Genomic DNA, 27,555 nt, shown 5'->3' with positions numbered 1-27,555 from the left:
AGTGACAAAAATACTAGGTCAGGAGAAAAAATACTTTGGCTTTTAAAACTGAGATTTGGTAGCCAAGATACACTGTCAACTATGGCACGTGATTACCTTACTGCATAATAGCAACTAGCTACAACCTGTATTTTACAACTTATATATTTCAGTTTTGAAAATTTTCCTGTATTAAGTGTATCTGTGGTTTAAGACTTCAGGAATCGATAACACAGCTGGAAACTGATACAGTCCAGAAGAAAGTATCTGTGACGGATTAAAGCATTTCAGACCTCTGCAGTCAAAAATGCTGGTTCAGGTACTCTGTGCCCTACTGTTTGATCAGAAATGATATCAACTCCTTGACAGCTACTTGCTGTATCTGATGCTGAAGACTGGTATTTACCAGCTAGTTTCTGTGAAAACAGTTTTAGTTTATAAAGCTCCTTCTCTGATGCAACCCACAGGCTCACAAACTCTATCACCCAGTTGCCGTTGGTCCTCACAGAGAAACCGGGTCACATACTGCCTTTCCTCCTTCTAACTCCAAGATGCAACTGAAAAGAAGAAAAACCGCTAAAACACGTGGAAATCAGTGTTACATATTACCTTGCCGAGGCTGCCAGGGCGTTAATACGGCTGTGAACGAGGTCTGTGCCGCGGTGAGGACAGCGCACACCCCCATTGCATGAAAACCCGGCCCCGGGGACGTCTGGCAGCTCCTGCCCGCCGAGGAGCACCCGCCCAGGGCCCCTCTTCCCTGAGGGGCCTCCTCCAGAGCGTCCCCCACCTCCCTGAGGGACCCTTTCCGCCGGGCCCTGCCGCCCCCGGGCCTGAGCCGTCACGCCCCACCCCGCCCCAGCTCCGCTCCGCTCCGCCAGCGGGGACTCCCCTGCCCGAAAGCGCCGGGGATGGTGCGGGGGCGAAGTGGGACGGCGAGGAGAGGGACTCGCTAGGGCCTCTCTGGGAGCCGCTACGGCCGAGTCCTACCTTCCCAGAGGCGGAGACCGCCGCAATCGGGGCCGCGCACCGGGTTGCCGGGCAGGGAGGCTCCCCTCACCCCTAAACATGATGAGCGGCTTTCCCCTCCCCTCCCCTCCCCTGCCGCCGCGGCTCGCCCTCGCCTTCCCCCGCGGGCCGGCGCCCCACCGCGCTCCGCCGGCTCTCCGCGCCCCTTTGCCCTGCGCCGCGCCGCTCGCCAGCGGCGGAGCGAGACGGCCCCCGGCGCGGCCCTGCTCCACCTCTGCCCCCGCTTTCCGGGAGGGGCCCGCGGGAGCAGCCTGCAGAGCAGCGCCGCGGCCGGCGAGCAGGGCCGGGCGGCGGAGGCGGCCCTCGCCCGTGTCCCCAGCCAGCTGCTCCCGCCGGGCGGGCGGGCCGCGGCGCCGCCATGGTGCCCAGCCAGCTGCGCCTCTCCGCGGCCGTGAGTGGGGCCCGGGAGGGAGGGACGGACGGACGGGGGGAGGGAGCCCGGCAGGGGCAGGCGGCGGCGCGGCGCACAGGCCTCGGCGGAGGCCGCGGCCTCCATCTCGGCGGGGGTGGGGCCGGCGATGGCGGGGCCAGGCCGTGCCTGTGCGGGGAAGGGCCGAGCCACCCTCCCGGTGAGACGGCCGGGCAGCTGGGGGGCCTCGGTCTGTACCCGACAGCCGCCCGAGGGCCACTCCGGTGGCGGCCGGCCGGGTCTGGCGGGCCGCGCAGCAGGCCGGGGCAAGGCTGGCCGGCTTTCGGGGCATGGGAGCGGCTTCGGAAGTCCTGTCGGACCCACACGGGCCGGTTTTCGGCGTGATTTTTCCCCGTGGAGGCCCACAAAGCTCTAATCCTCACTGTCGTGGTCTTCTGTTTCCTACCTTTTACTCCTGCTTCTCCTTTCATAGTTTTAGAGCTTTAATAAAGGGGCAGTATCTTGTGAATGTCTTTTCTCTTTGTTAGGGGTGTTCACTGTACGGTATATGCAAATACTCCTTGTAATTGGTTTTACAACGAAGAGTAGGTTTGAAGCTGATTGTACTTACCTCTCAGATTTTTTCCCCTCAAGTAGGGGGTGTAAAGCCTCAAAAACAACATCAAGTTGGGAAGAGCGTTTTGGAGTGAAGCATGCAGACCCTTCAGCTAGCTAGGATGGCTCCTCAGGGCCTGTTTGAGGTCCCATGCTTCCTTCAGACCCTTCCAGAGTAGTTTGTTTGTACCAAAATGGGCGCTGGGGTCTGTTTTGGGCCGTATTTGGGCTGTGAGCAGACATGAGCACAGACCTGTCTGCTGGGCAGATAAAACAAAGGATGGGACTGATGCTTGCGAGGGGAGTAGCAAGATTAGGTTTGAGGTCTGGAGCTACGAGTTGTGGTTTTGTGTGTAGGATTGGTTTGCCTTTTTTTTTTTTTTAACTGCCTTTTTCTGTTCAGCTGCATGTTATAATCGGGAGTCAACATGAACTGTGATGTGTCCATTTCACTAGTGTGTGTTTACTCCAGTGGAGGGGGTTAAAGGAGGTGCCTTTTCTGGATGCAAGTACCTCCTGTAAATGCAGAGTCCTGTGTTGCCATCAACGCTTGACATCTCCTCTGTTGTCAGTTGCATACAGTGTTGGTACCTTTACTGTGTTTAAGTTGCTATTTTTTAGGAGCCCTAAGTTAGTGGGCTTGGTTCTGTCTCCAATTGCTTCACTACTAATTAAGCCAAGATGTTGGGGTTACTTAAATGTCAGTGATTGCAATGTATCCCAAAGCATATTGGTCCCTGTTTTAGTTTTGTGATTCAGTTTGTTTTGTTATTTGTGGGGAAAAAAAAAAAAAAAGTTCAAAGTTTGTGCAACAGATAATCCACACTGTACCGTTTAAGTTACGTAGCTTTCAGGTTTGTGTTTTTATAAAATGTTTGGTATTTGCCTTGCTAATTTACTAAAAGCATTCTGAGTTTCTGACATTCCATCAAAGCGAAGATTATATTAAAGGGGTTAGCAAATAGGGAAAGTAGCTATTTTACTTTTTCTTGACAATTTTGCCTGTCCATGTCTACGTAGGCCTCTTTTAAAATCTTTTAGCTTGGGCACAAAGCTTTGGTATCTGCCCCTCTTTTACTACCGTTAAGTGTTAAATACATTTTCCTTATCTGGGATTGTTGTTTGGCTTTTTTTGTGGAGAAGGGGAGAAATCAGTATTGAAATTTCACAACATTGTCTGTTTACACTGTCAAAATGGAAAGATTCATTTATGGATGAGAGTCTTTGATGGAGTTCATTTTTATGTTTTACCTAAAGGTCAGGTGATCTTGGTATCATCCTAAGGCGTAAGGTCAGTAATTGTTCAGTGCCAGGCCCCAGGAGCGCCGTCAGGAGCTGCCGAAGCTGCTGATGTCAAACTCAAGTTCGGTACAGTACCTACCTGTCCTGCTGTTGCCTTCAAAGGAGTCAGCTAGAAGTGCCAGGACATTAGTCGTGGATTGTACTCTGTTTCAGTCTGAATTTGTCTTTGAATGATTGTAGTGACACAGAGGAATGGCTGAAGCTGTGAAGCGTTTTCCTGCCAGAAGAGCAGCCTCTCAGGGCCTAGTCTGTAGCCATGCCTGCACTTATATTCAGAGTCACAGCTTTCCAAAGGGCAGTCATCAGCTTCTGAGAGCCCTACAGTTGGGCTCTCAGGCTCTGTTGGAGCAGCTTTCTTGCATCTTTTGCTTTTTTATTTGGGTCATTCCCAGAGTCAGTTTGGAGCTGATTACTGAGTATGTCTGCTTCTTTCCTGAGGCCCATCATCCAAGGGCAACCACTTTGGGAAAATGTCCCTTTATTCGAGCTTTTCTCTTCTTGCCTGTTTTTATACTTCATCTGTCTCATGTTGACTTCCATGCACATTGTGCGGGCTTGGACTTTCTTCCTTTTGAGTGTGAAGGAAGCTCTCAGTGTTCATCTGGGAAGCATTGCTTCTCAATTTAAAATATTCCTGGATTACCATATTTTTAAAATTTAGAGGCCAAGTATAAATATATTTGCTGCACACTCCGAATGTATTCAGCCTTTTTTAAAGACCACATGAGTTTCATTAATAAAAGCAGTGACAGGCTTGCTATGAGAACCACCTCAGCTAGGAGACCTGCATCTGAGCTGTGGATTATTGTGGGACTTCGTACCATTGCTGCTTATTTTTGCCAGTGCATGAGGCCTGCTTACACCAGACACTGCAGACATCTGCTGCACTTTTTTTTTTTCCTTTGGTAACTGATAATTTTTGTGTCTCCTGTGACAGAAAGTTCAGATTTGCTTTTGTTCAAATATATATGTATATGAGAGCTGTGTCTTCAGAAGAGTTCAATAGTGGAAGGAACATTACAGTCTTAAAGCAAGGAAAAAAGGTACATTTATTAATAAAAATATTTAAAAAAAAAAAATCTCAAAAATCAGTCTTTCACTGTCAGTGTGAGAAGATAGCAGTTTGCATACTCTGCACAATACAGACCGGTTGTTGATGTCAGTAGAGGACACAGTTTACTCACACCTCATCAAAAGCATCCTGAAGAGATGTGTCTCTTTTTGCAGATTTTGTTTTTCTTAGGTGTTTTTCTGAGGAGGAATATGATTGTAGGTAATGCAGGAATCAGCAACGTTGAATCAGAGACACTGGTTTTCCAACCAGTTTCTTTTCTCATCCACAGTCTGAATTACCAAGATACTTAGCAAGTATGTGTCAAACTTTTCCCCATGCAGCTGTGTGATAACCATCTCTCTTGGTTTTAGCTCAGTTGTGTAAATGTTCCAGTTGTGTGAATGCCTTTTTGGTGTCAGTGCCAGTTTACACAGTTCCCAGCTCTGGCTGTTCTCTTCCTGTGCTGCTCCTCCAGGTGGCTGATGGAGCTGGTTGCGGGGCTCTGAATGAACTGTCAGGAAACTTATCTTGGTTAAAATAATCTTTTATGGATAGGATCCTTTGTAACTTGGGTGAGTTGTTTGATCTGGTTCATGCATAGTTTCACAACTGTAACTAAGCAACTGGAAGGTACCAGAGCAGGAGTGAGGGAGAGGAGATGGGATCTGCTTAAGCCATTGCTTCTGCTGAAAGAATTGGATATGTAACTGTGCCCTGAAAAACGGAGGTGGTAGATCTGGGCATCAGGCAGTGCTTGATCGTTTGATGGCAGTAAGATATGGGCTATTTTGGGTTTCTTATATGCATTGATTTGACATTGTAGTCCCAAAGTGTGCAGAAAAAAAGATTTAATTTTATGGTGGGAATATTGTGTTGATTAGATGGTACATTTTTGCAGGCATATTGTTATTTTATATTTTAGTTATAATTTCAATCAGCTTTCCAGCTACCCATGTAAGATCTAATGATCTAAAATGCTGTACCATGGCCCAAGAAACTTTTGTTCTCATCTTTATTTGCAGTGTGAGCGCATCAGTTGCTGACCTACAGCCCTCTGAAAGGGTAGCTCCTGGGGAGAATACTCACCTGTTTCTTACATAAGGGAAATTGTTCGAAAGTAAAGACTAAAGATGTTGATCATACTTTTGGTTATCTGCATCTATATGGAGATTAAATATGAGGACTTCTGTATATAAATTATTTCTAAAGTAATCTTTTGACTAACTGATGATGTCCTCCTTTGCCCTGTGTTATTTGGAATATGCTCTGCGTTATCTGTTGAATTTGGTTTGGTTTAGATATGAGAATTTGCACTTGCTTGCTTGCTCTCTGTCTTTCTCTCTTTTATTTATGCATGACGGACAGTACTGATTTCTGGTTATGCCATGTCCATGTTACATTAGCAGGTATATTCACTGTGTTGTCTATTATTTTCAGGCGCATGGCCATGGAGGCTATGATTCTGATTTTAGTGATGAGGAGAATGGAGAGAAGTCTGTGCAGAAGACTAAAAGGTAATGTAGTACAGAATTAACACTTTGCATTATGTATTTTGTGTGAATGGCCTATTACTGTGTATAGAAGATTATGCTGTGGTATTTAAAGGCTGGTGTTGAAATGGTTTATGAAAAATCAGTCTCTCCAATTCCTGCATCTCCTCACGTCAAGCTTGCCAAAGCATGTCATCTCCCAGGGGCAGCAGATTAAGATTCGTTCTGCCATGTCCATCTGGTGTTTATATGTCCCTCAATTCTCAGAGCAGAGCATTTCATTTTTCTGAGCATTGGTATTAACTGCTGGAGTTTGGCTGCACCGTTCACTTCACTGTGACCCATCGGGACACGTAGAACTGCTAAGAGAGCAAGGCAGAAATGGCCAAGTGGCAGCAGGCTTTGTAGATATGAAACACCTGCTTGGAGGAAGTGAAGAACTGATGCTACTTGTTTGTTATTTAATTTGTGAAGAGACTGGGAACTGTTGAATTGTGTTGTACTCAATCTTTGTACACATCTCTTATTTGAGATCACCTTTGCCAGTTCTTTCAGTGGTTCGTATGATTAGTGACCTTGAGTTTTGTAGTCTGATCTCATTATATTATTAAGATTTTTAGTTATGTATGTATTTATTTTGCTTTGGCACCATAGTCATTCAACGCTTTCTGCACTGTACTGAACATTTTGTCTACATTGTGCAGATTTTTTCTTACCTTTTCCCGTCTCTCCCTTGCTCTGTTAGTGGACTTTATTTAAGAAGGCTTTCTGGAAACTTTCCTAGGACTCTTGCATATTTTTCTTTGTAGTAAAATTGAAAGAATGGGTTTTGTAGGGTCTGACTGCATTCTGGAAAACAAAATAATTCGTGTTTTAATCCTTGGAATAATAGCAGGCATTGTACTGTTCCATTTATTTTATAAATGTAGCTGTTCTCCATCAAAACAGTGACTGGTTTTGTTCGATTTTTGTTTTCTTTAAAAGGCCATTACACATTATACCATTGCACTTTCTAGGTGGAATATTAACAAACCATCAGGGCCCTTTCAAAAATACCATCATTACCCTGGTTCTGGCACACTACTGCTGATTCCCAGTAGGGTTCTTATGTGGTTTCACTATGTGTGTATATATCCTTTTCTTGCTGTATGATGATATTTGTTTTCACTTTTAAGAGTCTTAAGTTTTCTCTATATTGCTGTTTTACAGAGTCTCCTTCTGGGATTTTTGTGCCTGCAGATCCTTTTGAGCAAATGATGCCCTTAGTTTTTAGAGTCCTATGTTCCATAGCTTGAAATATAAATTCCCTGGCTTGCTTTCTATACATTTCTGACTTCCATTCTTTCTGCCAGCTGATAATTATGGAAAAAATCTTTTTCTTCACCTCTGTTGAGGGATGAAACTAAGTAAATATACCTTTTACTAGCTAAAGTGCATCACTTTGTATTTAACTTTTTATTACTTTGTTGAATTCAGAAAGTATTTTTATCTGCCCACTGACAGGTATGGTTCACAACACTACTTAAGTTTTAAATTAGCAATTCTTGGGATCATACTCCGAGAGGCAGAGCTGTTTAATGAGGTGTTAAGACATTAGCATGAAAGTATGGAATAGGGTTACTAGCAGTCACTCTTATTCAGTGAACATACCGTCCTTCCTGGTCCTACTTGACTGTGTAGCTGAGATTTATGTACAGTGAAACTGAGGAATCTTCAGGTTTTCTTCTTTGTGGTTCTATAGTGATAATATTGATAAAAATAAATATTACAAACAATTGTTTTAAGCAATTTCCTTTAAATGCTAACTGTGAACAAATGCCTTTCTGATTTTGTTCTGCAAATGATGTAAAGTCTAAGCTGGTGTTGGTTCTGAAATTTGGTTTTATTCACATAGAAACTAGCAATATAACAGTTATCTATAGCAATATAAAGTTTTTGTTACTCAAGCTAGTGCAAAGTTTGGCATATGGAAATTTTATTGCTTATGAAAAGTTCTTGACTAACTTTTCTTCCTTTTTTTCCTCTACCTGTAGTACAAAGGAAGATGGCCTTCTGATAAAGCCTTTCCAAAAAGCAAAACAAGGCAGTGTGGTTCACAGGCAATTCGCAGCTGAAGAATGGGATAGGTATCTTTTATCTATTGCTTTTGTGAGCATTTTTCCCTTAATGTAAAGATAGCTTTCACTCAAACATATTTGTCATTAACAGGGAAGAAGCAAGAAAAAGAAGATTTCACTTGATAGCGATGGATGCTGTATCCTTCTATTTAATTTTTCTTCAAGTTTGAAGATGGGGCATGGATTATCCATCATGGTGAAATACTGGGATTTCTCAGTTATCACAGCAGTTCGCAGTGCAGCACCAGATACAGAGTTGTTCTTCCAATTATCTTCTTTTTATTGCTGAGATGTCTCTGAGAATGCCTCTACTCAGTCGAGGCATTTGTAGATTCTTCCTATAAGCTCATTTGTTCTGTTTGGAACAAAATTATTATACAGTGAATTTTATTTAGACTGGCACAAAGACACTTTGTTCTTTCAGTTGAGTTTATACAGAACATAATTCTATATAAGGCTGCTGTTATCTGTGGACAAATACATTTCTACTGGAAATTTAAAAATGTATTAGTTAATTCGAAAGTCTATGCAAAACAGCCTCATCTCCATTAATGTCTTCTTCAGATGCTCTAATGTAAGCCTGTTTAATATCATGTGCAGTTTTATTTTAGTGTTTTTTTCCTAATTGCTTAATCCTATTTCATGCATAATTTGCAACTATTTTTATAACTACTACCTTGTATAGATTACAACCTTTCTCCTTTTATTTAGTTTTCACCTGGGGCAGTCATTACATGTTTTGACCGAGTGTATCTGAAATACTACCTGTTCCTTGTTTGTTTAAACAGCTGTTCTTCAGCAGTAACAGTTAATAAATAGGAAAGTAAAGACTAATTAAATATGGAAAGACTTACTCTAGATCTGGAAACTCTAGTAAATAGAAGATAACTTCTCCTAACCTGCTTAGAATTCGGCCAGGCACTACATAAACCATTATATGCCTGTAAAGGGGACATACCTTAAACAGTGCCACTGACATTGTAGACTGTCATTAGCCACTGAAAAGCCTGTATATTCTGGAATGACTACAAAACTCATTGTGTAGAAACTTTTATGAGTTTCTGCTAGTGTTTTTGAGTGGTTCCTGTTTAAAACTTTTACTGTTACGCAGTTTTAACACCCAGTAACTCAAATGGCACGTTGTGTTAAATGTATTTAATTGTGCCAGTTAAACCTGGCCTTGCTTCTCTGTTCCTGCTATTTGTGGTGCAAAGAAAAAAAAAAAAAGACGCATACTGAGGTTAAATTAACTTTTTGGGGGCCTTTGGAAAATAAAAGGTTTTCTCAATAAAATTCTAATGCATGTCAGAATAGTAAGTTGATACAAATTATTCACGCTGATGCAGTACAGGATAGGTACCAGGAGAGAATGTATTTCTTAGCTTACTGCTTCAGAAACACCATACAAATTAATTGAAAATACTAAGTAGCCATATATAATGTTTTTATTTAGGAAGATGCTTATTTTCTGAGTAAGTAATTACATATTTTTGCTCAAATTATGGTACAAAATGTGTTTCGAATCATGTCTCTGAGGTCAAAGTGTTCTAAAAAAAGCATTACATATTTTCCCCTGATTTTCATCTCTAAACCAAAGCAGATAACTTTTATTTTTATGTTGATGGTAAAATGTAATAAATTGTTCCATTTTAGTAGCCAGACTGTTTTTATAATACAAAAATACAAACCTGTTTTAGACCAAAACTACAGTACTAAGAAGCTGTTGTCTAAATTACAGCTGAAAAAATGACCTCAGTTTCTGTATATGTGTATACAGAAGATTTTGATAAAGGAAGAAAATTTCATAAAGGTCTGGCAGCTGAATGAGGTTTTAAAGATGAAATTGCTTTGAATTCCTATATTTGCATAGTAGCTTTTATGAGAGGTTATTAAGTTCAAATTGCTAATTAATTCCTTCCTTTCTGGAAATTACTGAACTGGTTTTGAGAAAAAAACTTTTTTCTGTTAAGTATATAGAAAATTTTTCTTATTTTTTCAGTTTTAAGCTATGTTAAAATAAAAGAAGTTAAGTTGTGAAACAATCCTTAATTGCTTTGTTCAGTATGAAAGACATAAAAAGTTTGTGAATGACTACATTTTATACTATGGTGGCAAAATAGAGGATTTCCGACGGTCTGGGTAAGAACTATTAGCAATATTTCCCCTCATGCCCTCAAAGCTCCCTTGTTATGTACAACCGTTAAATATGTATTATAGATTTGGGGGGAGAGGGGGATGTGCCTATGTATCAAATTACTAATTCTTTTGGTCTCAAATAGTAACTACAATCATTGTAAATATGCAGACCACAGAATTGCCTTATTTCATTTTGCACCATTATTTTTATATAAGAACTTACCATGAGCTGAATTATTCTTGTTTTGTTATGTAAAAGGAGAGATGACAGGTGAGCATTAACTGAGGGTACATTGAGAAATATCTGGCAGTACCTTCAAAATAGCGATTTGAAATACTTCTGAAATGTGCAGGATTGCTGTCCATTGTCCAGAATAATGATAACCTTCTTTAGAGCTATCTATAACTGCTTTCTAATGTTACTGTCCTCACTAAAAAACGTTAAAAGTATTTTCAGACAGGATCAAGTCATCCACAGTTTCAGCAGCCATTTTCCACTCTGAATTTTTCATTTGGGAGAAGGTATGCCAGGGAATACAGTTTGTGATAGTTTATTCCATAGCAGTATGTTCCTTTATGTGGTGAGGTGGTGATCACAACTGTGAAATACTGATGTTTGCCAAATTATTGACTGACTTTTCATTTTAATGTTACGTTGTACTAAGAAAACCATGTGTCCTTTTATAGAGCAAATGACAAGACAGATCTTGATGTTATTAGAGAAAACCATAGATTCCTGTGGAATGAAGATGATGAAGCAGACATGAATTGGTACCTGAAACTATTATAGAACATGTTATTTGTAGATCACTTGTACTAAATTTGTGGTGTCCCGTACTAATTAAGAATTACCGTGCGTACTTAGTGATCATCTTTAATGGATTTTTAAATGAAAGACCTTCAGGAGATCTTTCATGTTGTGATACTGCTCTGTGGCAAAATTAGTTGATGACAGAAAGAACTAAGAAATATTTGTGTATTCTCTGAGATTCAAATGACTATTCTGAAAACTCTGAAGGAAGCCTGATTTGAAAAAACACAGTTTAATTTGTGCTATAGATATATTTTATATCTATATTCCAGTTTTATGGAAATTACCATGGAAGAAAGACACATACTGAGTTTAAACTAACTTTCAGGGGGCCTTTGGAAAATAAAATGTTTTCTCAATAATATTCTAATGCATGTCAAAATAGTAGGTTGATGCAAATTACGGAAATTTCTGTTGCATTTCTAGCTCTGCAACTTGTGTTCTTTGGATGAAACATGTCTTGCTAATGTCATTACAGTGTAAAATGAATTGTAACATGTTCTATATTTAATAAAAAGTAATACCTTTTGTTACAGGGAAAAGAGGCTTGCAAAGAAGTATTATGATAAATTGTACAAAGAATACTGTATAGCAGATCTCAGTAGATACAAAGAGAATAAGGTACGCTTCATTATTGTAAATCATCTTGGGTTTAAAGTATGACCTTTTTTAAAAATTGCCTTATGACCGGGTATGTTGTCAAACCAGAATGTTAGTACCCCTTCCCTAGAAAGAGTTGGGAGAACTTGTCAAGTTATCTAATAGGCAGCAGCAGTTTGAATCCAAGCATTGTCACTGCCTCAAAAATGAGTTTCTGTGGGAATAGGAGCATTTCTGTCAGGTGGTGTTTTATGAAGAGGTACATTGTGTGTAAGAAAGGCAGAAAATGTAGAGACGTTAAGGAGAGAAGGCTAGAGGGGTTTGCCTGGAGAGAAGCACTAGATGAAGCCTAAGAAACCCTGGGAATGTTACTGTTTAAAAAAAAAAAAAAAAAAAAAAAAAAAAAAGAAAAAGAAAGTTTTGTACTTGAATGCTGGCAGAAACAATTTTGGAAATGTCTGTTCTGAAGCAGTGTCTTTCGCTGGTTGTTCTTTTCTGTTTATATGGAAACAGGATTTGTATGTTCATTGTAAATAAATAGGATTTCTTAAGAGAAACAGCCCAATTCCAGCACCAGTTTCTCTTCTTAACCAGAACAGCCTTTGTCATTTCCAAGTTTTTGACTGCCTAACCTCTTAGTCAAAAAGAATATGTGAATTTTCTATTGTGATTTTGCAGGGTGTTGCTGAACTCAGATGCGTCTTAGTGTTGTTAGCACATAGTAACAACCCAGCCCTGCAAACAATGTCTATATAAAGTTCTTTGAGACTATTTATAGTATTGAAAATTCGCTGGTAAATATTTGCAAGGACTGGGCTTAAAATCTGCTATCAGGCAGAAAAGATAACAGACTTCTAAAGAAAATTGGAACACAAAAGTGCAAAAATGGAATGAAAATTAACAAAAAGTAAAATGCTGAAGATGTCTTCTCTCCTTTTTTTTGAGTAAATTTGATTTTATTTTCCTATAGCAGTTTCATGTCCCTCAATCTCCGCCCTGCCCCCCCTCCAACTGCTTTTCCCTTGAGCAAGCTTACAGATTTTGTTTCTTTTGCTACTGAGCCAAGTTTCCATATGTTTGCTATCTTTTGTGGGAAACAGTTCTGCCCCAGTTTCCTATTTTTTTTGGTGTATGTATGTGTTCTTTGAACAGTGTTTCCCTGTCAGACTTCAAATGTGGCTGTCCTAACTTTGAGGTCACTCTGAATTCCTATTTGTGTTCAGAAGTCATTACCTATATTTTTGGAATTGTCATGTCAGCATAACTCTACTGTGTCATGTAATCTGTTCTCTTAGGTTATGCTTTCAGTTTTCATATATTCTGACCATTTGAGAGTCCTTTCTCATAAATCCTTAGAAAAATAGAAAAAAATGAGATTTTTCTCACTTATTGATTTATCCATGCCCATGTTTGGTACAGAAGGATTTCAAAGGAGGTTTTTTTCTTGAAAGTCAGAAATAGGCTGCTGATCCCATTCACACCAATGGAATGCAGTCTGTGCTTTCAGATTTTTCTTGCCTTGATTCTTTTTCTGTGTTTCCAGAGACTGGAGGTTGGATATCTTTAGCCGCGCGTGCCTTCTGTTTTGCAGTGCTGGTGCTATTGGAGGTGCAGAGTGGGTGACAAGCTTCTCAGCTGGCCAGCTTTCATATGATTGTTGTCGATGCTTTATATGATGATGCTTCATTTTGATGTAAGAAAGAAATTTTTTACAGTGAGAACATTCATTCACTGGAACGACCTCCCTGGTGGCATGGTAGAGTCCCTGTCACTGGAGGTTTTCAAGGTGTGATTGCACAGGGTGCTAGATAATCTAGTCTAGGCTCCCTTTCCCGTGAAGGGTTGAACCAGATGATCTTTCAAGGTCCCTTCCGACCTGGGCTGTTTTGTGATTTTGTGATTCTGTATCCTGCTAGATGATGTCAAAGTAAAGTTGGAGATCAGTTTTCTGTCATGGTTTTAATATATATTTTTTGCATAGATTGAGACTTGCACATACATGCTCATCCTTTCACAGCTTTTAATCGTTTTGCTGCTAGCCAAAATCTTCTAGCCAGCTAATTCTTCTAAAGACCTCTGCAGGGAGATTGTAGCCCAGATCTCATTTAGAACTTTTCTTCTGAGAAAAAACCACTTTTTCCTAAGTACTGAATAATGATAAGAACCAGTTTCATGGGAGGGGCTCTCTTGAGGTCTGAAAAATAAGCAGAGCACGTACTTTGTCAAAGACCGAATCTCAAAAGAAAACAATAAGAAGACCCAAGAGATAGGAACCCCTGAGGCCACAGCCGGACTCCAGTTGCTGGTTCAGACTGTTTCACTCGCCTGTGCACATGCATATACACCTGCACACACAGAGAGATGGCTGGGACTCCCCTGGTCCCATGGCAGACCCCCCTGTGCTCTCATCCTTAGAGGTACATAGGTGCTGTCACATTCAGAGCTGGCTGGTGGAGACCCGTTCACCCTCCTGGCTCCCACGCCACTTCACCTAGCTGATGGCTAGTCTGGCTTGGTCTTCACTGGTGCTCGCACGCTCACTTGAACACCTGCACTCACCTCGGTTGCTGACACCGCACGCAAATGGGACCCTGTGACCCACAATCCCACTTTTCTTTGTGTAGTTGGCATAAAAGCTTTTTCTTCTTTTTTAAGGAGAAATGCCAAGGTGACCCTCTGGTGTGAGGCTACTTAGAAACACTGGAACAGCTCTGACAGCTCCTGCTTGTGATGGGTCTGTTACTCCTTACATTTTCCCTAGATCAGAATTTTTTAGGTCAAGGTTGTCTTTGAATCTTCAGTGCCTCTTGTCTGCAAGCTTTGAGGCTGAGACTGTCTGTATTGTCAGACAGTTTAGTTCTATTGTCAGTTTTGCAATGCAGTGAGGGAGAGTGCCCTGCATGTAAGTTTTACTTTGATACGCATTGGACTAGAAATGTTCTTTTTGTTGTCTTATTTTTCCTACAAAAGTTCTTACTTGCTATCTCTCTGCTTTGTTTTTAACTTAACAGAATGGAAATGTCTCCTATTTGCTAAGAAATGAAATCTGTCTGACACCTGGTCGTTAAACAGAATAGATTTTATTCTTTTGGTTTTATTTCCAGATAATTTTCAGATTTCTGGGCCAACTTATCTTCCACTTGGTAATGTTAATATGTTCGCCTTTCTCATTGTTTTTTAGCATGGAGGCTTTCCTGTGAAAATAAAAATATTTAAAATATCTGTGGTATTTTTTCAGTGTTGTCTAGATTCATACATTCCTTTTTTTTCCTGAAAGATGTGCATCTGGACATGTTGGTTGTTACTACAGCCAATGCATTACACAAGCAGTCTGTGTTTAATTTGGGAATTTTACTGTTTATGGTCACTTTTAAACTGTCATTTCTTACTAAGTTAGCCATTCGATACTCTTGTAAAGCATCTATTTTGGAGTTGTTCTACTTGGTCTTGGTCTGCCTTGTAGAAATAGCTCATTTAGGATCTTGTTGAACTCATTTAACAAAGCTAAGGTAGGTTAAATGCTGTCTGCTGATGATGCTTTTGCATTCCTTAATATTGCAGGCTGACTATTCAAGAACTTGCCCTAATTTTGTATTTTGCTGTATAGTTCAATCTGTTCCTGATACTTCAGCTAGATAGAGGAATTCAGTTGTATTTTCTTTTTTTTTTTTTTTTTTCCCTTCGTTTCTTAGCCTTGGTCACTCTCTGTTATGTTCCACTAGTTGGTGAAAGAGCAATTAGCAAAAATGAATGTGGATGAGGACAGCTTTTGTCCTAGATGTACTACAGGTGGTTCTTGCTTCCTCCTTTCTTTTATTTTGCTTATTTTTCTTGATATCATTACAGAAATACTCTGTAAGGATATAATCTGATTTATATCTTACTGAGTTGAGTTCAGACTACAAGGGAAAATTTGTATAAAAATCTACTTCAGTAGCAAAAGTGAGCAGGGATAACTTGGTGGTTGGTGAAGTAGCAAATGGACTATGAAAAAGTAAACATGCAGATACGGTTGAATTGTTTTTTACTCTTTATTGTCAGCAACACACACCTGCAAAATTGGTGCCAAAATACTGTGGATGTTTAATCATAAACTTGCAGTATTTTTCAATTGCATCATAAGATTTTCAGGATTGGAATACCCCGTAAAAGAGCAAATATCCTTTGAAAGAACAAACCAATTACCATACCTCTTTGGATCAACTGGTTTTCATCATGAATTCTACATTTACAGATGTATTTTACATTTTGTTCGCCGAGCTTCTCAACACAATTTTACAATTGATTAATTTTTGTTTGAAGCATGAGTGGTATAATGGTATAATGCACTGCAGATTTGTAGAGTAGGCCAAGTACAGCCTCATCCACCTTAGCAAACTGTCATCATACAGAGTACAATAGCAGAACCTGATCTTCTGTGACTTTTTCTAGCAGTGAAACCAGTAGGTGTGGAAACACTGTTTATGTTGTAATACTGATTTGAAAATTAGTGGACTAGTTTAAAGAGGCAAATATTTTATTGGTGTATGATTTTTTTTTCTTAGACATCTTCTGTGTAATACATTGACTTGGGGAAGATCAGTGCCAACAAAACGTTTGGCTGCTGTTGTATTTCTGCTCAGTTTTTTCAGCTTTGTTATTAAGGTGCAAAGTGTTTATATGAGAGTATGGCACGTTCTTAAAAGCCAAACCTTTTGTTTCTCTGTTTTTTCTGATTCTGAACCACGTACCACTTCATGCAAGAGAACTCCATGCTGTTGCACTTCAGATAAGGAATTATTATGGTTTATTAAAAAAATTAACAACATTAAAGGCCACATACCAATAGATACCTGTATTTCCATACAGTGTTTAAAATTAGATTAAAAATGCTGAAAATCAATCCAGTAGATTACAGGTGTTATGCCACTGAATCTACAAAATGCATGTTTGTGTGGGTTCTGTCTATGAGTGCACCGAGAGAAGATTCATATTCCAAAGGATGCTTTGGAACTCGGGTGCCAAAGATGGGCTTTGCAGCCATTTTTGTACCTCTGTGATATTTGCAACCTTTCTTCACCCTCCCCTCCCCATCTTTTAACATGAAGTTCAGAGTCTTCTGTGCTTTGCTTACAGAGCAGCAGTTTTGTCTTGTTTTCATCCTGTGTTCCTGAATTTTAAATGAAAATACAAGATAGCTCTTTTTGGACAAGTTGTATGCCTCTGAGTTTTATCCCCTCTCTCCTTGTGAAAATAAAGTTTTTTTCCTAGCTTGTTCTCACTCCCTTCTGTCTTCAATCTTTTCACTAGCCTGCTTGCCGTTTTGAGAGGATGAAGCAGATTCTACTGGAAAACAAAAATAGTAGATGGGTTACATACATGTGAAGTTTCTAGGCAAGAAATACAATGTAGTGGTTGGGTTGGGGTTTTTTGTCTTAGACTTTAGGGTGTAAGAGGTGATCCATTGATATGCACTAATACGACTTTCCAGTATTCCAGTGGTCTTTTCAGTTTTTAGTGTGGACAAAATTGCAATGAAGTATCTAGTAAAGTCAGTCTGTCCTAACTTCCTGTGTGTTCTGCCTGCTGTGAAGCCTTTTAGAACATTGCTGTTCAGTACCGAACAGCATCTACTGGAATTTGAATTGCATGTGTAAATTGGAAGCCTTCTGGGAAGCAGAGGCAGAGAGATATTTTTAATTAACAGAGAAAAATTGAATTTTACTAACCAGAATTGAATGGATGAACTACATGCAGGACATCAATCAACTGAAATTAGTCTTTACATTACTGAATACACTGACTATTTGCAACTTAATTTTGGTTCTTAACAGTTTGGATTTAGATGGCGACATGAGAAAGAAGTAATTTCTGGAAAAGGTAATGTTGTCTTTCATTTTATATGACATTTCTCCTTGATGCTTTTCTTGCTGTATTTTGACAAAATCTTGTTAGACAGTATTTGATAATACCATTAAGTCAGATAATAATGGACAATAAATTGACCTAACTTCTAACTTTGCTGTTTTATGCCACATAGCTCTAGAGTGCACACTCAGCTGCATATATTAAAATTAAAAGAACATGTAGTTTGTTTTCATGAGGTCAGATTTGTAATGGGCATGAACATGATGCATTTGGTAATGTAGAATTTCATGGATATGTTTTGTAGCTGCTTCTTAGTTCTCCTATGTTACCTCGTTAGTCTTTGATGCCATTAATTGAAGTCTCTGAATACTTTTCCTCAGGCAGTAATTTTCTGAAGTTTCTCCAGTGCTGTTTTGCAAAATGTTAACTTTTTAATTGAAGTACTGCATGTAATGTCTGGTTTAGGCTAAATGGGTTTCGAAAGCTTCAGTGGGAATGGTTGTCAAGTCTCCCAATCCTGTTTCTAAATCAGTAGCTTATTCTGGCTGCTTGTGTGTGTGAGTTCTTACTGATGTGTTACCGGGACTTGGCACAGTGGTCCCGGTTCCATGGCCTAGGCGCGTGGACTTTTTCCAGTAGTGGAACAAGCAAGAAAACGATGTGGCTGTGTTACTGTCCCTGAGGGTAGATCTTGATACACCTGTAGAGTTTTCAGAAGTCGTGCATGCACACACAAGAAAATTGCATGGAGTGATATTGTTGATCAGTACAGTTCTGTAAACAGTTCTATTTATTATATTACAAGAAGTTAGAAACACACATGTTTTTGAAAAAAAAATGTATTTCACTGGAGGAAGTGTGATCATTAATGGTGGGCTTTTTTAAGCTATAAAGATTAAAGCTCCTAAAGGTAGTTGCAGTCCTATGTTGCGTTTGGCATTACAAATTATTTTAACAGATGGTTATGTTTGATACAGTTACATGCTTTATCGAATGCTTTAAAAAGAAAATTAAGTGAGAAACAAGTAGTGTATGAACAATTATGTCTTCATGGGGACAAGAACTTAAAGCCGCATTTTACTTTTAATATCTGATATTCCATATTTAAAAATGTGGGAGAAAGTGCGAAATTACACGTTTTAAGCTTTTTAATGAAATCCTACTGGAAAGGGTACAACTGAGACGTAAGAATGAGAAATAATCTCATTTACCACTAAGGGGCGCAAGAATCCAACCGTGGCTGGCGTGTGAGACGCTCCTTACAAGTGCAGTTTCTAATGATCATTTAAAAAAAGGTGTGAATCTGTAATGCCTTTCGTTTGGTATTTTTAAGTATAAATCGGTAATATAACTTGCTTTAATTAAATGTAATTGAGCATTAATACCTACCTGTCGAATAATTCACCAAAAAAGGGAGAGCGTGTGCTTATTTTAGCTGTGACAATAATAGAGGTGATGAGAACTACTGCTGGTGGACTGTGCTGTGGTTTGGGGTATGTGAAGAAGAGAACATAGGAATAGGTTACTTGCATTTGGTTGCTTTGTTTTCAATGTCTGTCTTTGTAAGATCATGGAGAAAAAGTGTTAGGATGAGTGAAAGGAGAGGTATCACTTGTATTACTAATTGTAGATACCAAGTATTTCCTTCTCTTCTTTTCTTTCCCACTCCAGTCTTTGCCATAGGTGTTTTGAAAGGAGGTCATTTTGCAGATTGCTGATGTATCTTCTTAAATTTAAAGTGTAACCTTAGTGGTTTAATGGTGTAATATGTTGCCGTTTCAATAAATGGTTCCACAAAATGGGTATTTTCTTAATTAAAATGTTAAGTAGCCTACTTTAAATTTAATAAATCAGTGAATAGTAGGCACATGAGTTAGTTGGTCTGAAAACAAATCCTTAAAATTAAAAGCTTTTAAGCTATTTGAAAAGTGTATTTGACATGCCTTCTCAAGTACTTTTTCTCTACTTTCAAAGCATGAATTGTAAGGTATGGCATAAAATATTAAAATAAAAGTTATTTTAGGCAAAGGATGATAGTGGTAGAAGTTTTCTGTAGGAAAATAGGTAACAAGCTTACTGGGTAGATGTGAAATAGGACTTTTTCAGCAATATGCAGAAAGAGCAAAGCTGAACATCTGGCTATATTTGCTGTTTTCTGCTAATTTGTAGATTAAGTAGTAAAATACCCAAACCAGACATATTACTTGGCAAAATAGGGTTTAATACCTGCAAATTGATCTACTCTCCATTTTTTTTCCACTGTTTCATTGAACTAGCATTTTATTTTTAGCACAGTAGTGTCTTTCTTAACCTCTTCTATATATGTATAAATACACATATAATAATACGCTTTACCTTATTTAAACAAATGTTCTTCCAAACCAGTTTCCATTTATTTTTTCTCAGTAATTTCCTCCATGGAAAATAGGCAGGGTATCAGTACCCAGATAGTGCACCTTGGATCCATGTATCAATCTGGTACATCTAAATTCTAATCAAAATGCATTAAAAACAGCCTTTTGGCTCTCTAGATTTCCTTTGTATATTTAATTTTCAGGTCTTCATTTAGCTTGTAGTAGTTATATTTTCCACCTATTCTGCTCTTCTGCAAGAAGCAGAAGGTGCTAATAGTTTTTGAAAGCACACATTTAACATCCAGATTATAGGAATTAAAATGCTGAACATGAAGGCAATAACTTCCCTGCAGCTCATAGCAAGGTGACAAAACTTCAGATGGAAATGGAATTTTGGACATACGTTTTTCTTGCTGATTAAATTAGGGAACTGTCCACTCAGCACACTAGTTTCCGTGTCTTTCTTTCTTGGACATCTAACTGTGGGGAAAAGTCATGTTTCAAGTACTGAATAATTTGGTCTGTAGTTCCCTTTGATTTGCGTTCTCCATATACATGATGGCGTTTATAATGATCTCTTACATTGCAAAAATATGTTTTTTAATGCTTTTATGACATTCTGATATACTAGAGTGATAAATACTGCAGGAAAAGCCTTCAGAAAGAGTGCAGTTCTGTATTCAAGTCGAGGTTTGAATATGTGTTGTAGGGATTGCAGTGTGAAAGGAGGGCAAGAGAAGCCTGGCTATTTATACACATGTATGGCTTGGAGCAGGGATCTCCGCACAAAAGAATCCCACCATGATTTCAGATATTCAGATTATCGTAAATGCAAGTAAATGTGTAATGGCACGGAGTTATGGTGGTTTACACACTCAAGTTGTAGTTTATTTAAGAATTCATTGCTTGCCTTAGTAATCTGAAGATACTGTTCCAACTTATTCTTGTGAACACATCTGGTTTCAAATCCAAAATGTAGAATATCCAAAATGGATTTTACATACTGTAAAGAGCAGCTAATCATAAATAAAACTGATGTGTATCTCTTTTTCTCTCTGCCTGTTTTTCTGGGTTTATTTGGGGATTTTTTTCAGAAGATGTGAAGCAACCAGAGTCTGATTGAGTTCCAAAAAGTTTCACGTAGTATACATTTTTCCGTGTAGATTTTTACTTCTTTATAACAGATATAAATTATTCCTGATGCCACAGGGTACTGATAGCCATAGCTTACATAGGGTTAAGCATATTTAATGTATATTAATTTGAACTTTTTTTTAAATGAGAGTCCTGGGTTTTTTTTTTAGTTCAAGTGTTGGTATTGCAAGTGGTTTTACATTGCAGAACTGAAGTATCTGAGGACACTGCCAATCCATTAGTTAGCAGCTTAAGCAGAATGTTCTGAGGTTAATCGTTCACCAACAGTCCTGCTCGTGAGCCTATTAATACACATCCTTACTGCCAGCTCTGCACACAAATCAGTCTTCTGCAAAGGGAATATATCTTTATTACTGCAGTATTGGGAAGCCAGTGGTGTAAACAGCATTGATTATGCACAAAGTGTTTTAAAATTAGTGTTGTATTTGACATCATAAACCCCAGGAATCTTTTCAAGCTGTTGTATAGTTTCTCAGAGAATTGGATTTCCTTTTCTTAAAAGTAAAGTGTTTATGGAAAGTCACTGGAATACAGATTGTAAGCCAGGTAAACTAGTAACGTAATAAGAACATGAACATCTTGATTTTGTACATACACGGTGCTTTGGATAGTTTGATGTAATTAGTGATGAATGTTTGAATCGCATCTCCTGATTCATCAGCCTCTGTTAAGTAATCATCTAAGATATAGAATGTATCCTAGAGACATTCATTTTCTTCAGAGTTCAGTATTAGGTTAATTATTTCATAACATATGCCTTCATCTGTACATTATAAAATACAGTTCAAATTAAGTTCTTTCTTTGCAAATATGCAATATTAGACAAGTATGATAGATTGCTTTGTCATTATCTGTTATTGATTCCTTAGTCTAGATGTTACTTTTCAATTCGGGCTTTTTTATTTGAAAGAACTGTAAAACAAAAAGCGAAACCTGAGCAAAACCAAATCTAAAAACCCCAAACCTTTGCTTGTTAATCATTGAACTATGGTTTGCTGTTTTTGACCTCTTTAAAGGTCAGTTTTCCTGTGGAAATAAGCACTGTGATGAGAAAGAAGGCCTGAAGAGCTGGGAGGTGAATTTTGGTTACGTTGAACATGGTGAAAAGAGAAATGCACTTGTGAAATTGAGTAAGTCAGCCCTTCAAGGATATGTACACTGAAAAGAAAACAAATGTTTTGTGCTTTAAAAGCTATCGAGTGAGACCCAAGATAATGATATTAGTTCATGCAAAATGGAAAATGCTGAATAGGAGATAATTTCGTTAAATTAATTGCAGGTAGTATGATGGTCTTGATTTAGAGAGAACAGCTATTATCATTTTATGTGATGAATTTGTTACAGGTTGAGCACTTCATGCCATATAATTGGTGTTGTCATAAAATTAGAATAACTGATTATAAGCTGTTTTGTATGCAAGCATGTCTGGTGTTGATGGACAGTACTGCATTGCAAGGAGGGTTTCATCATTGTCATTGCTTAATCAGTTATGTGGCTTAGGAGTCCTTAGGGCTTTGGACCAGACAACTTTTTGCACACCTTCAGGAGTACTAATTTTCTTTTTAATACTTATGTTTTCTTCCAAAAATTCTAAGTTTAATTAATTCACTTCCTTTTCCAGTCTTGTCTGGGATTTTCTTATTCAATAAGGTGTACATTTTGATTTGTTCATCAGATAATTAAATTTACTACAGTTTACATAGTCACTTTGTGTAAAACAAGCTAATGGTTTTCTTCTTTTGTGCACAAGACATCTCATGTGGTAGCACTTGGTCTCTGGCAAAGCTGTAAGAGACTTATGGGTCTTCAGTGTAATTGTAGAACAATTTGTTCTGTCCACAAAGATCCCTAAAATGGGATAGCTGTACATGATAAACGCTGATACTTTTCTGTGAAGAGTTGCCAGTGGTAAACCTGTGATCTTTCTCCAGGTTTACTAAAATCTGCGTTTGTACTGAAGACTTTTATCATGATATTTTTCTCAACCCTGTCTGCAGTTACACTGTAACTTTTGTTTTGAAGGATGAGCTACTGAAATTGGAAGATAGTGTCCAATCTAGTTTTATATATGTATTATTAAGTTTTGTTAATTGTACTTGTCACATACATGGATGTAATGTTCTCGTTCTGTCTTTTTCAGGACTATGTCCAGAATGTTCCTGCAAACTAAACTTTCATCACCGGTAATGAAATATTTTGAAAACATGGGGCTGAATTCCTGATAGGTTACGGTTTTGATGAACAACAAATAGAGGGAAAACTTCAGCTAAATGATTAGGAGCTTCTTTTATGCTGAAATAGATTATGTTCTGAGTTCTTATAAAGTCACTGGCTTGACACTGCTGGGAGTTGGGCATTGTTGTGCTAATGAAAGTACAAAGCCCCTCAAACTGGAAGAATCCCATCCCTACCCCCATGAAAGTTTGCTTTGCTTAAGTTCAGCCTAGTGATTGTTTTTCTTTTCTGAAAGTTTATGCAAAACACTGTCTTTTTAATTTTCCCTCTTGCTGTGCTTAAGAGCTGGAATGCTTTTCTTATTCTTAAAAATAGTGGGTTTATGTGTGAGTCAAGTGACTGTGCTTTGAAATTTTGAATTTGAGTGTTGGTTCCTTGAGAATCACTTATTAATTGGAGAGAAAAATCTTGAATTTTGAACGTGTAAAATGTTTGCACTAAGATATGATCTGGTTTTTATTACTGTCCATAATCTTACTGAATTCCACAGCTATTGATACTCAGTTTTCATGATTTTCTGAATCTTGATGTGGCATTAACTTAGTTGTGTGGCTCAGTAAATACGCCATACAGTTATCTGAAAAGCATATGAAAGGGAAACCTTTGAGCTAGGGAATGATGATTTATTTTTTAAAGTAACACAAAACAAAGGTGCATCTTTTTGGAAATATCCAAGATACTTAATTGATCCATTTTAAAAGTTAATTCGTATTCAGTTACATTAAAGGCACTGTGTAGGCACGTATTAAGAAGGAGAATTAACTAACTGAGATTAGTTCGATTTGTTTTGCTTCTTTTTGGAACTAAAATTGTAAAACCGCTTCAATTCAGAATAAGCATTGTCAAACATTTTCTCTTTGTCAGTTGCAGAGTAATACTTTGAAACAATTTTAGTGACTGGTTTGAGCAAAGAAGCAGGAAGAAGTTAGCCTATGTTGATACAATAGGCCTATATAAGTACTGCTGAAAATAAAATACATGGGTTGTTGATCTGCAGCAGGTTCTTAGGCTTGAGATTCTTCTACCTCAGGTTTTGTCACTATCAAATGTGAAAATATATTTTAAAACCTGTATTAACTGTGGGGTTTTATGACATAAGTACAAAATCTTTTTGCTAAAAGAAAAATAAGATTTCAATATAAATAAGAATTTGGTATGTTATAAAACTATTTTCTGTATTTAATCTTTGATTCAATTCACTGGTTTTGGTGCCTGCATCAGTGTCATTTTAGAAGCTTTAGCATTTCCTGTCCTTTGTCTTTAGCTATAGACCTCTAGTGTTTCTATAGCACTTTTCATTTTAACATTCATAAATTATTTTTTTTCAGTGTAACTAGTGATAAGTTTCAGAAAAAATTACAACTGTTGGCTGAATTAAGTACTTAAGATTTACTGTTGCCTGAAGAGTACATATAATAGAGGAGGTGTACATTCATTTTTTTAAAGGAGGAAAGAAGTCAAAGCATGCAAGAAAAGAGGCTCAGTTATACCAAACTCTAAAGAGCCAAAGATTAAGAAGACAAAATTGTCTTGTTCAGCAAAAAAGAAGTCCAAAAAAAAGACCCATAAAGGTAAATATAAATTTTAGACCTTCAATTTTTAAAATATTCAAATGTTAGTTGAATCTTAGTTTTGCTATAGGTACATATGTATAGATATAAATATATAATTATGTATAAGTACAAGTATGTAACTTTCTTGACTGTGTAACACAGTTAGTTAGTCAGAAAGATAAATTTCTTAGGTAAAATTTCCTAGGTGCCCAAAAAAGATAAATTTGGAGGGAAAAAAAGAGAAATTTCTTACATTTTACAGTGAGGGAGAGCCTTTTGAAAAATATGCATTGCAAGGAGACAAAGAATTGGATGTTGCATACCAGAAGAGGTTATGAAGAATTTAATTCCTCAAGACTTTGGGGTTGAAAGCCTTTTGAAATGTTAGATAACCTTTTTACACCACGGATCTCGGGATAACGTATTTGAGCTCAGACTAATGACCTTTGAACTCATGCAAAAAAAATCTCTTCAGTGTTTGCTTGCTTTCTTTGAGCGTATGGGGGGGGGGGGGGGGTGTGTGCACGTGCACATGTTTATGTGTGATATATTGTGATAGAAATACCCTTGTAAACAACTTAAGATAACAGATGAAACCGAGATAAGCTTACTGTTTTTCAAATGGTGTTTCTTTCCAGATCAGATTTCTTCAGAAGATTCAGATAATTCTGATAAAGGTAAATTATTTGAAGATGATCTGCATTTTATGTTTTTGTAGTAAGTTGTATTTCATGGTCATTTGTAATTGGTCTTAGGAAGCTCTATAGGAAGATTTGGGGGTTTTAGGTCAGGGCATATTTTTGATGAGGAGATTTTAACTTTTTTTTTTTATTTTACTCCTTCTGTATACTTACCTGAAACAGTTCTGCAGTAATCCATGCTTTCTGACAATTTCACTGATAAGTTACAATTGATAAAAGTTGTCATTCAAGTAGAAGTCAAGTCATTGCTTCATTTAGTATCATGAGTTGAAACTGTTTGTAATCCTGGCTTTGTATAACCACATATAATCCTGTGGTTATAACCCCTTAATTTTAGGAACAAAGTGCTATGCTGCTGTCGTGTCAAGATCAGTGTTTTGACATGATTATTATGTTTGGCCAAAATACTAGTTCATGGTATCTGAGTCTTTTTGATGCTGTATTGGATAATATTGGAAAATGTTTTAGTTTTTACTTTATGCAAAGTAAAGTGTTTTTACTCTCATGGTTGCAATTAAACATTGCTCCTAGCATTATACCGTCTAAATTTAAAAAAAAAAAAGATAAAATATTTTAAAATTTATTTCATAAGCGCTTTAAATTTTTTAACAGATTCAGATAACAGCAATGCACAAGACGGTCCTTCAGATGCCGACTTTTGGAAAGGCCCTCTACAGGAAGCAGATGAAAAATCACGGTTAGTTTGATCTAGTGAACTTGTAGCTAGTAAAACATGCTGTGTCCAATCAGAACTGAAAAGGCAGAGATTTTTTTCTGAGTGTTTTGATGAATATTCTGACATTTAAAGTTACATCAGATCTCCTACCATGTAGTGAGCCTAAGTGTACTTTTTTAAAGAGAAGACCTACACAACACTGGAGGAGAAACCTTTGTCAAGCCACTACCATACCACTGCTGTCTTACCCCCTACTGTACTATTAACTGTCTTAGAAGTAAATCCTAACAGTCAACTCACTGCTGTTGCACCGAAGGGGAAATGTGAAGGGTATTGGAATGTACAGAATTGAATGTATTGAATTAAGTCAAAATGGTCTATACCAGCTACAAATTCTAATCAGAAGTGTGCTGAATCTTTTTCATACAAAGATTATCGCCTAGGTACAGATCCAACTTTCATTGACTTTTTTTTTCTCTTTCTTTTTTTTTTTTTTTTTTTTACAGGGAGGAGGAGTTCGATGAGTATTTTCAAGACTTGTTTCTCTGAAACTTGAGATTGATGTAGGCTGATTGTCAAGATGAACGTCTGGAAATCCAGTCATAATAAAGGACCGGAGACCTCTTTCTGCCACCGTACCTTTTCTACAGTCGCTCATATGGACCATCTCAGTAGATTATCTTTGTGTAAGGGTTTAGGTCTAAAAACTTTCTTTTTCTTGTGCTAGGCTGTATACTGATGAACTAAGAGAAATAATTTTTTCAGTTCAGTGCAAAAGATACATGGCACCCAAACTTAGAAGTAGGAAGGATGTAAACAAACAAGAATATAGTTTATTGACATTACATTAAAGAAGTTGCCTGCTTTTTATTTTATCCCAAGCTTCAGTTATTGTCAGATTTTTGTAAAGGGGCATTTTGGAAAATTCTGTTACTAGTTTAAAGCCGTACACTTTTAATATATTAATATTTCTAATCTATTAAACAAGAGTTAATAGCTTTAAATCTATTGGTCATGTAGACAGTAATGTTCAGGTATTAGTCTCTGTCAGTATTTTCAAATACAATTGGAGAAGTTAAATTTTTATCAAATATGTACTTCGCTTGGAATTTAGTAAACAATATCTGAAATGTCTCTGCTAGTCCTTAGAAAAGTTTAGTTCATTGTAACTTTGTCAAAAATTTTAGTTATAATATGATGTGACTGATAATTCCACTTAAAAAAATCTGATTGGTTGGTGAAATTTTTGATGTAAAAAATAAAGGGTGTGGCTTTCTACGGAGATGTACATGTGACTTGTATGTTATCTGTGGTTTCTGATCTCCTTGACATTGATTGAATGTTAATCCTTCTTTAAAGTGTAATCCTAAATACACAAGTAAAGAACATGTATTGCTTGAGAAAGTTACTGGATTCATCTTCCTGTCCAAATTGCAACACAACTTTAAACTTTCTTTATTTTATGTTTCCAAAGAAACAGTCTGCACATGAATAGTTACGGTGGCTGTTTTCTTTGTTGGATGAAAATTACTTTGGATATAGAGGACAAACT

The 27,555-nt window shown here is 37.8% G+C and overlaps 1 protein-coding gene across 3 annotated transcripts; it reads left to right on the top strand.

The window, feature by feature from the left end:
* The first annotated feature begins 1,296 nt into the window (after positions 1–1,296).
* Positions 1,297–27,281, top strand: LOC104339835 (protein FRA10AC1 homolog). Of its 3 annotated transcripts, XM_086466546.1 has the most exons (17): positions 1,297–1,310; positions 1,357–1,399; positions 5,766–5,842; positions 7,852–7,944; positions 8,027–8,072; positions 9,998–10,074; positions 10,759–10,842; positions 11,419–11,503; positions 17,296–17,349; positions 18,780–18,781; positions 18,906–18,934; positions 21,855–21,968; positions 22,979–23,021; positions 24,520–24,644; positions 25,265–25,303; positions 25,940–26,024; positions 26,510–27,281. In XM_086466546.1, the coding sequence occupies exons 2-17, from the start codon at positions 1,367–1,369 to the stop codon at positions 26,550–26,552; spliced, it is 1,029 nt and encodes a 342-aa protein (XP_086322672.1). In that variant the 5' UTR covers positions 1,297–1,310; positions 1,357–1,366; the 3' UTR covers positions 26,553–27,281. The 3 variants fall into 3 exon arrangements, with proteins under 3 accessions (XP_086322672.1, XP_086322671.1, XP_086322670.1); XM_086466545.1 differs by lacking the exons at positions 1,297–1,310; positions 18,780–18,781; positions 18,906–18,934 and having other exon boundaries at positions 1,367–1,396; positions 17,296–17,341; positions 25,946–26,024; XM_086466544.1 differs by lacking the exons at positions 1,297–1,310; positions 18,780–18,781; positions 18,906–18,934 and having other exon boundaries at positions 1,367–1,399; positions 17,296–17,341.
* Positions 27,282–27,555: the final 274 nt, after the last annotated feature.

This window comes from Leptosomus discolor, chromosome 6 (genome assembly GCF_034619465.1).
Source record: "Leptosomus discolor isolate bLepDis1 chromosome 6, bLepDis1.hap2, whole genome shotgun sequence".
NCBI classification, from domain to species: Eukaryota; Metazoa; Chordata; class Aves; order Leptosomiformes; family Leptosomidae; genus Leptosomus; species Leptosomus discolor.
The sequence above is the reverse complement of the archived record's forward strand: the minus strand, read 5'-3'. Positions and strand labels throughout refer to the sequence as shown.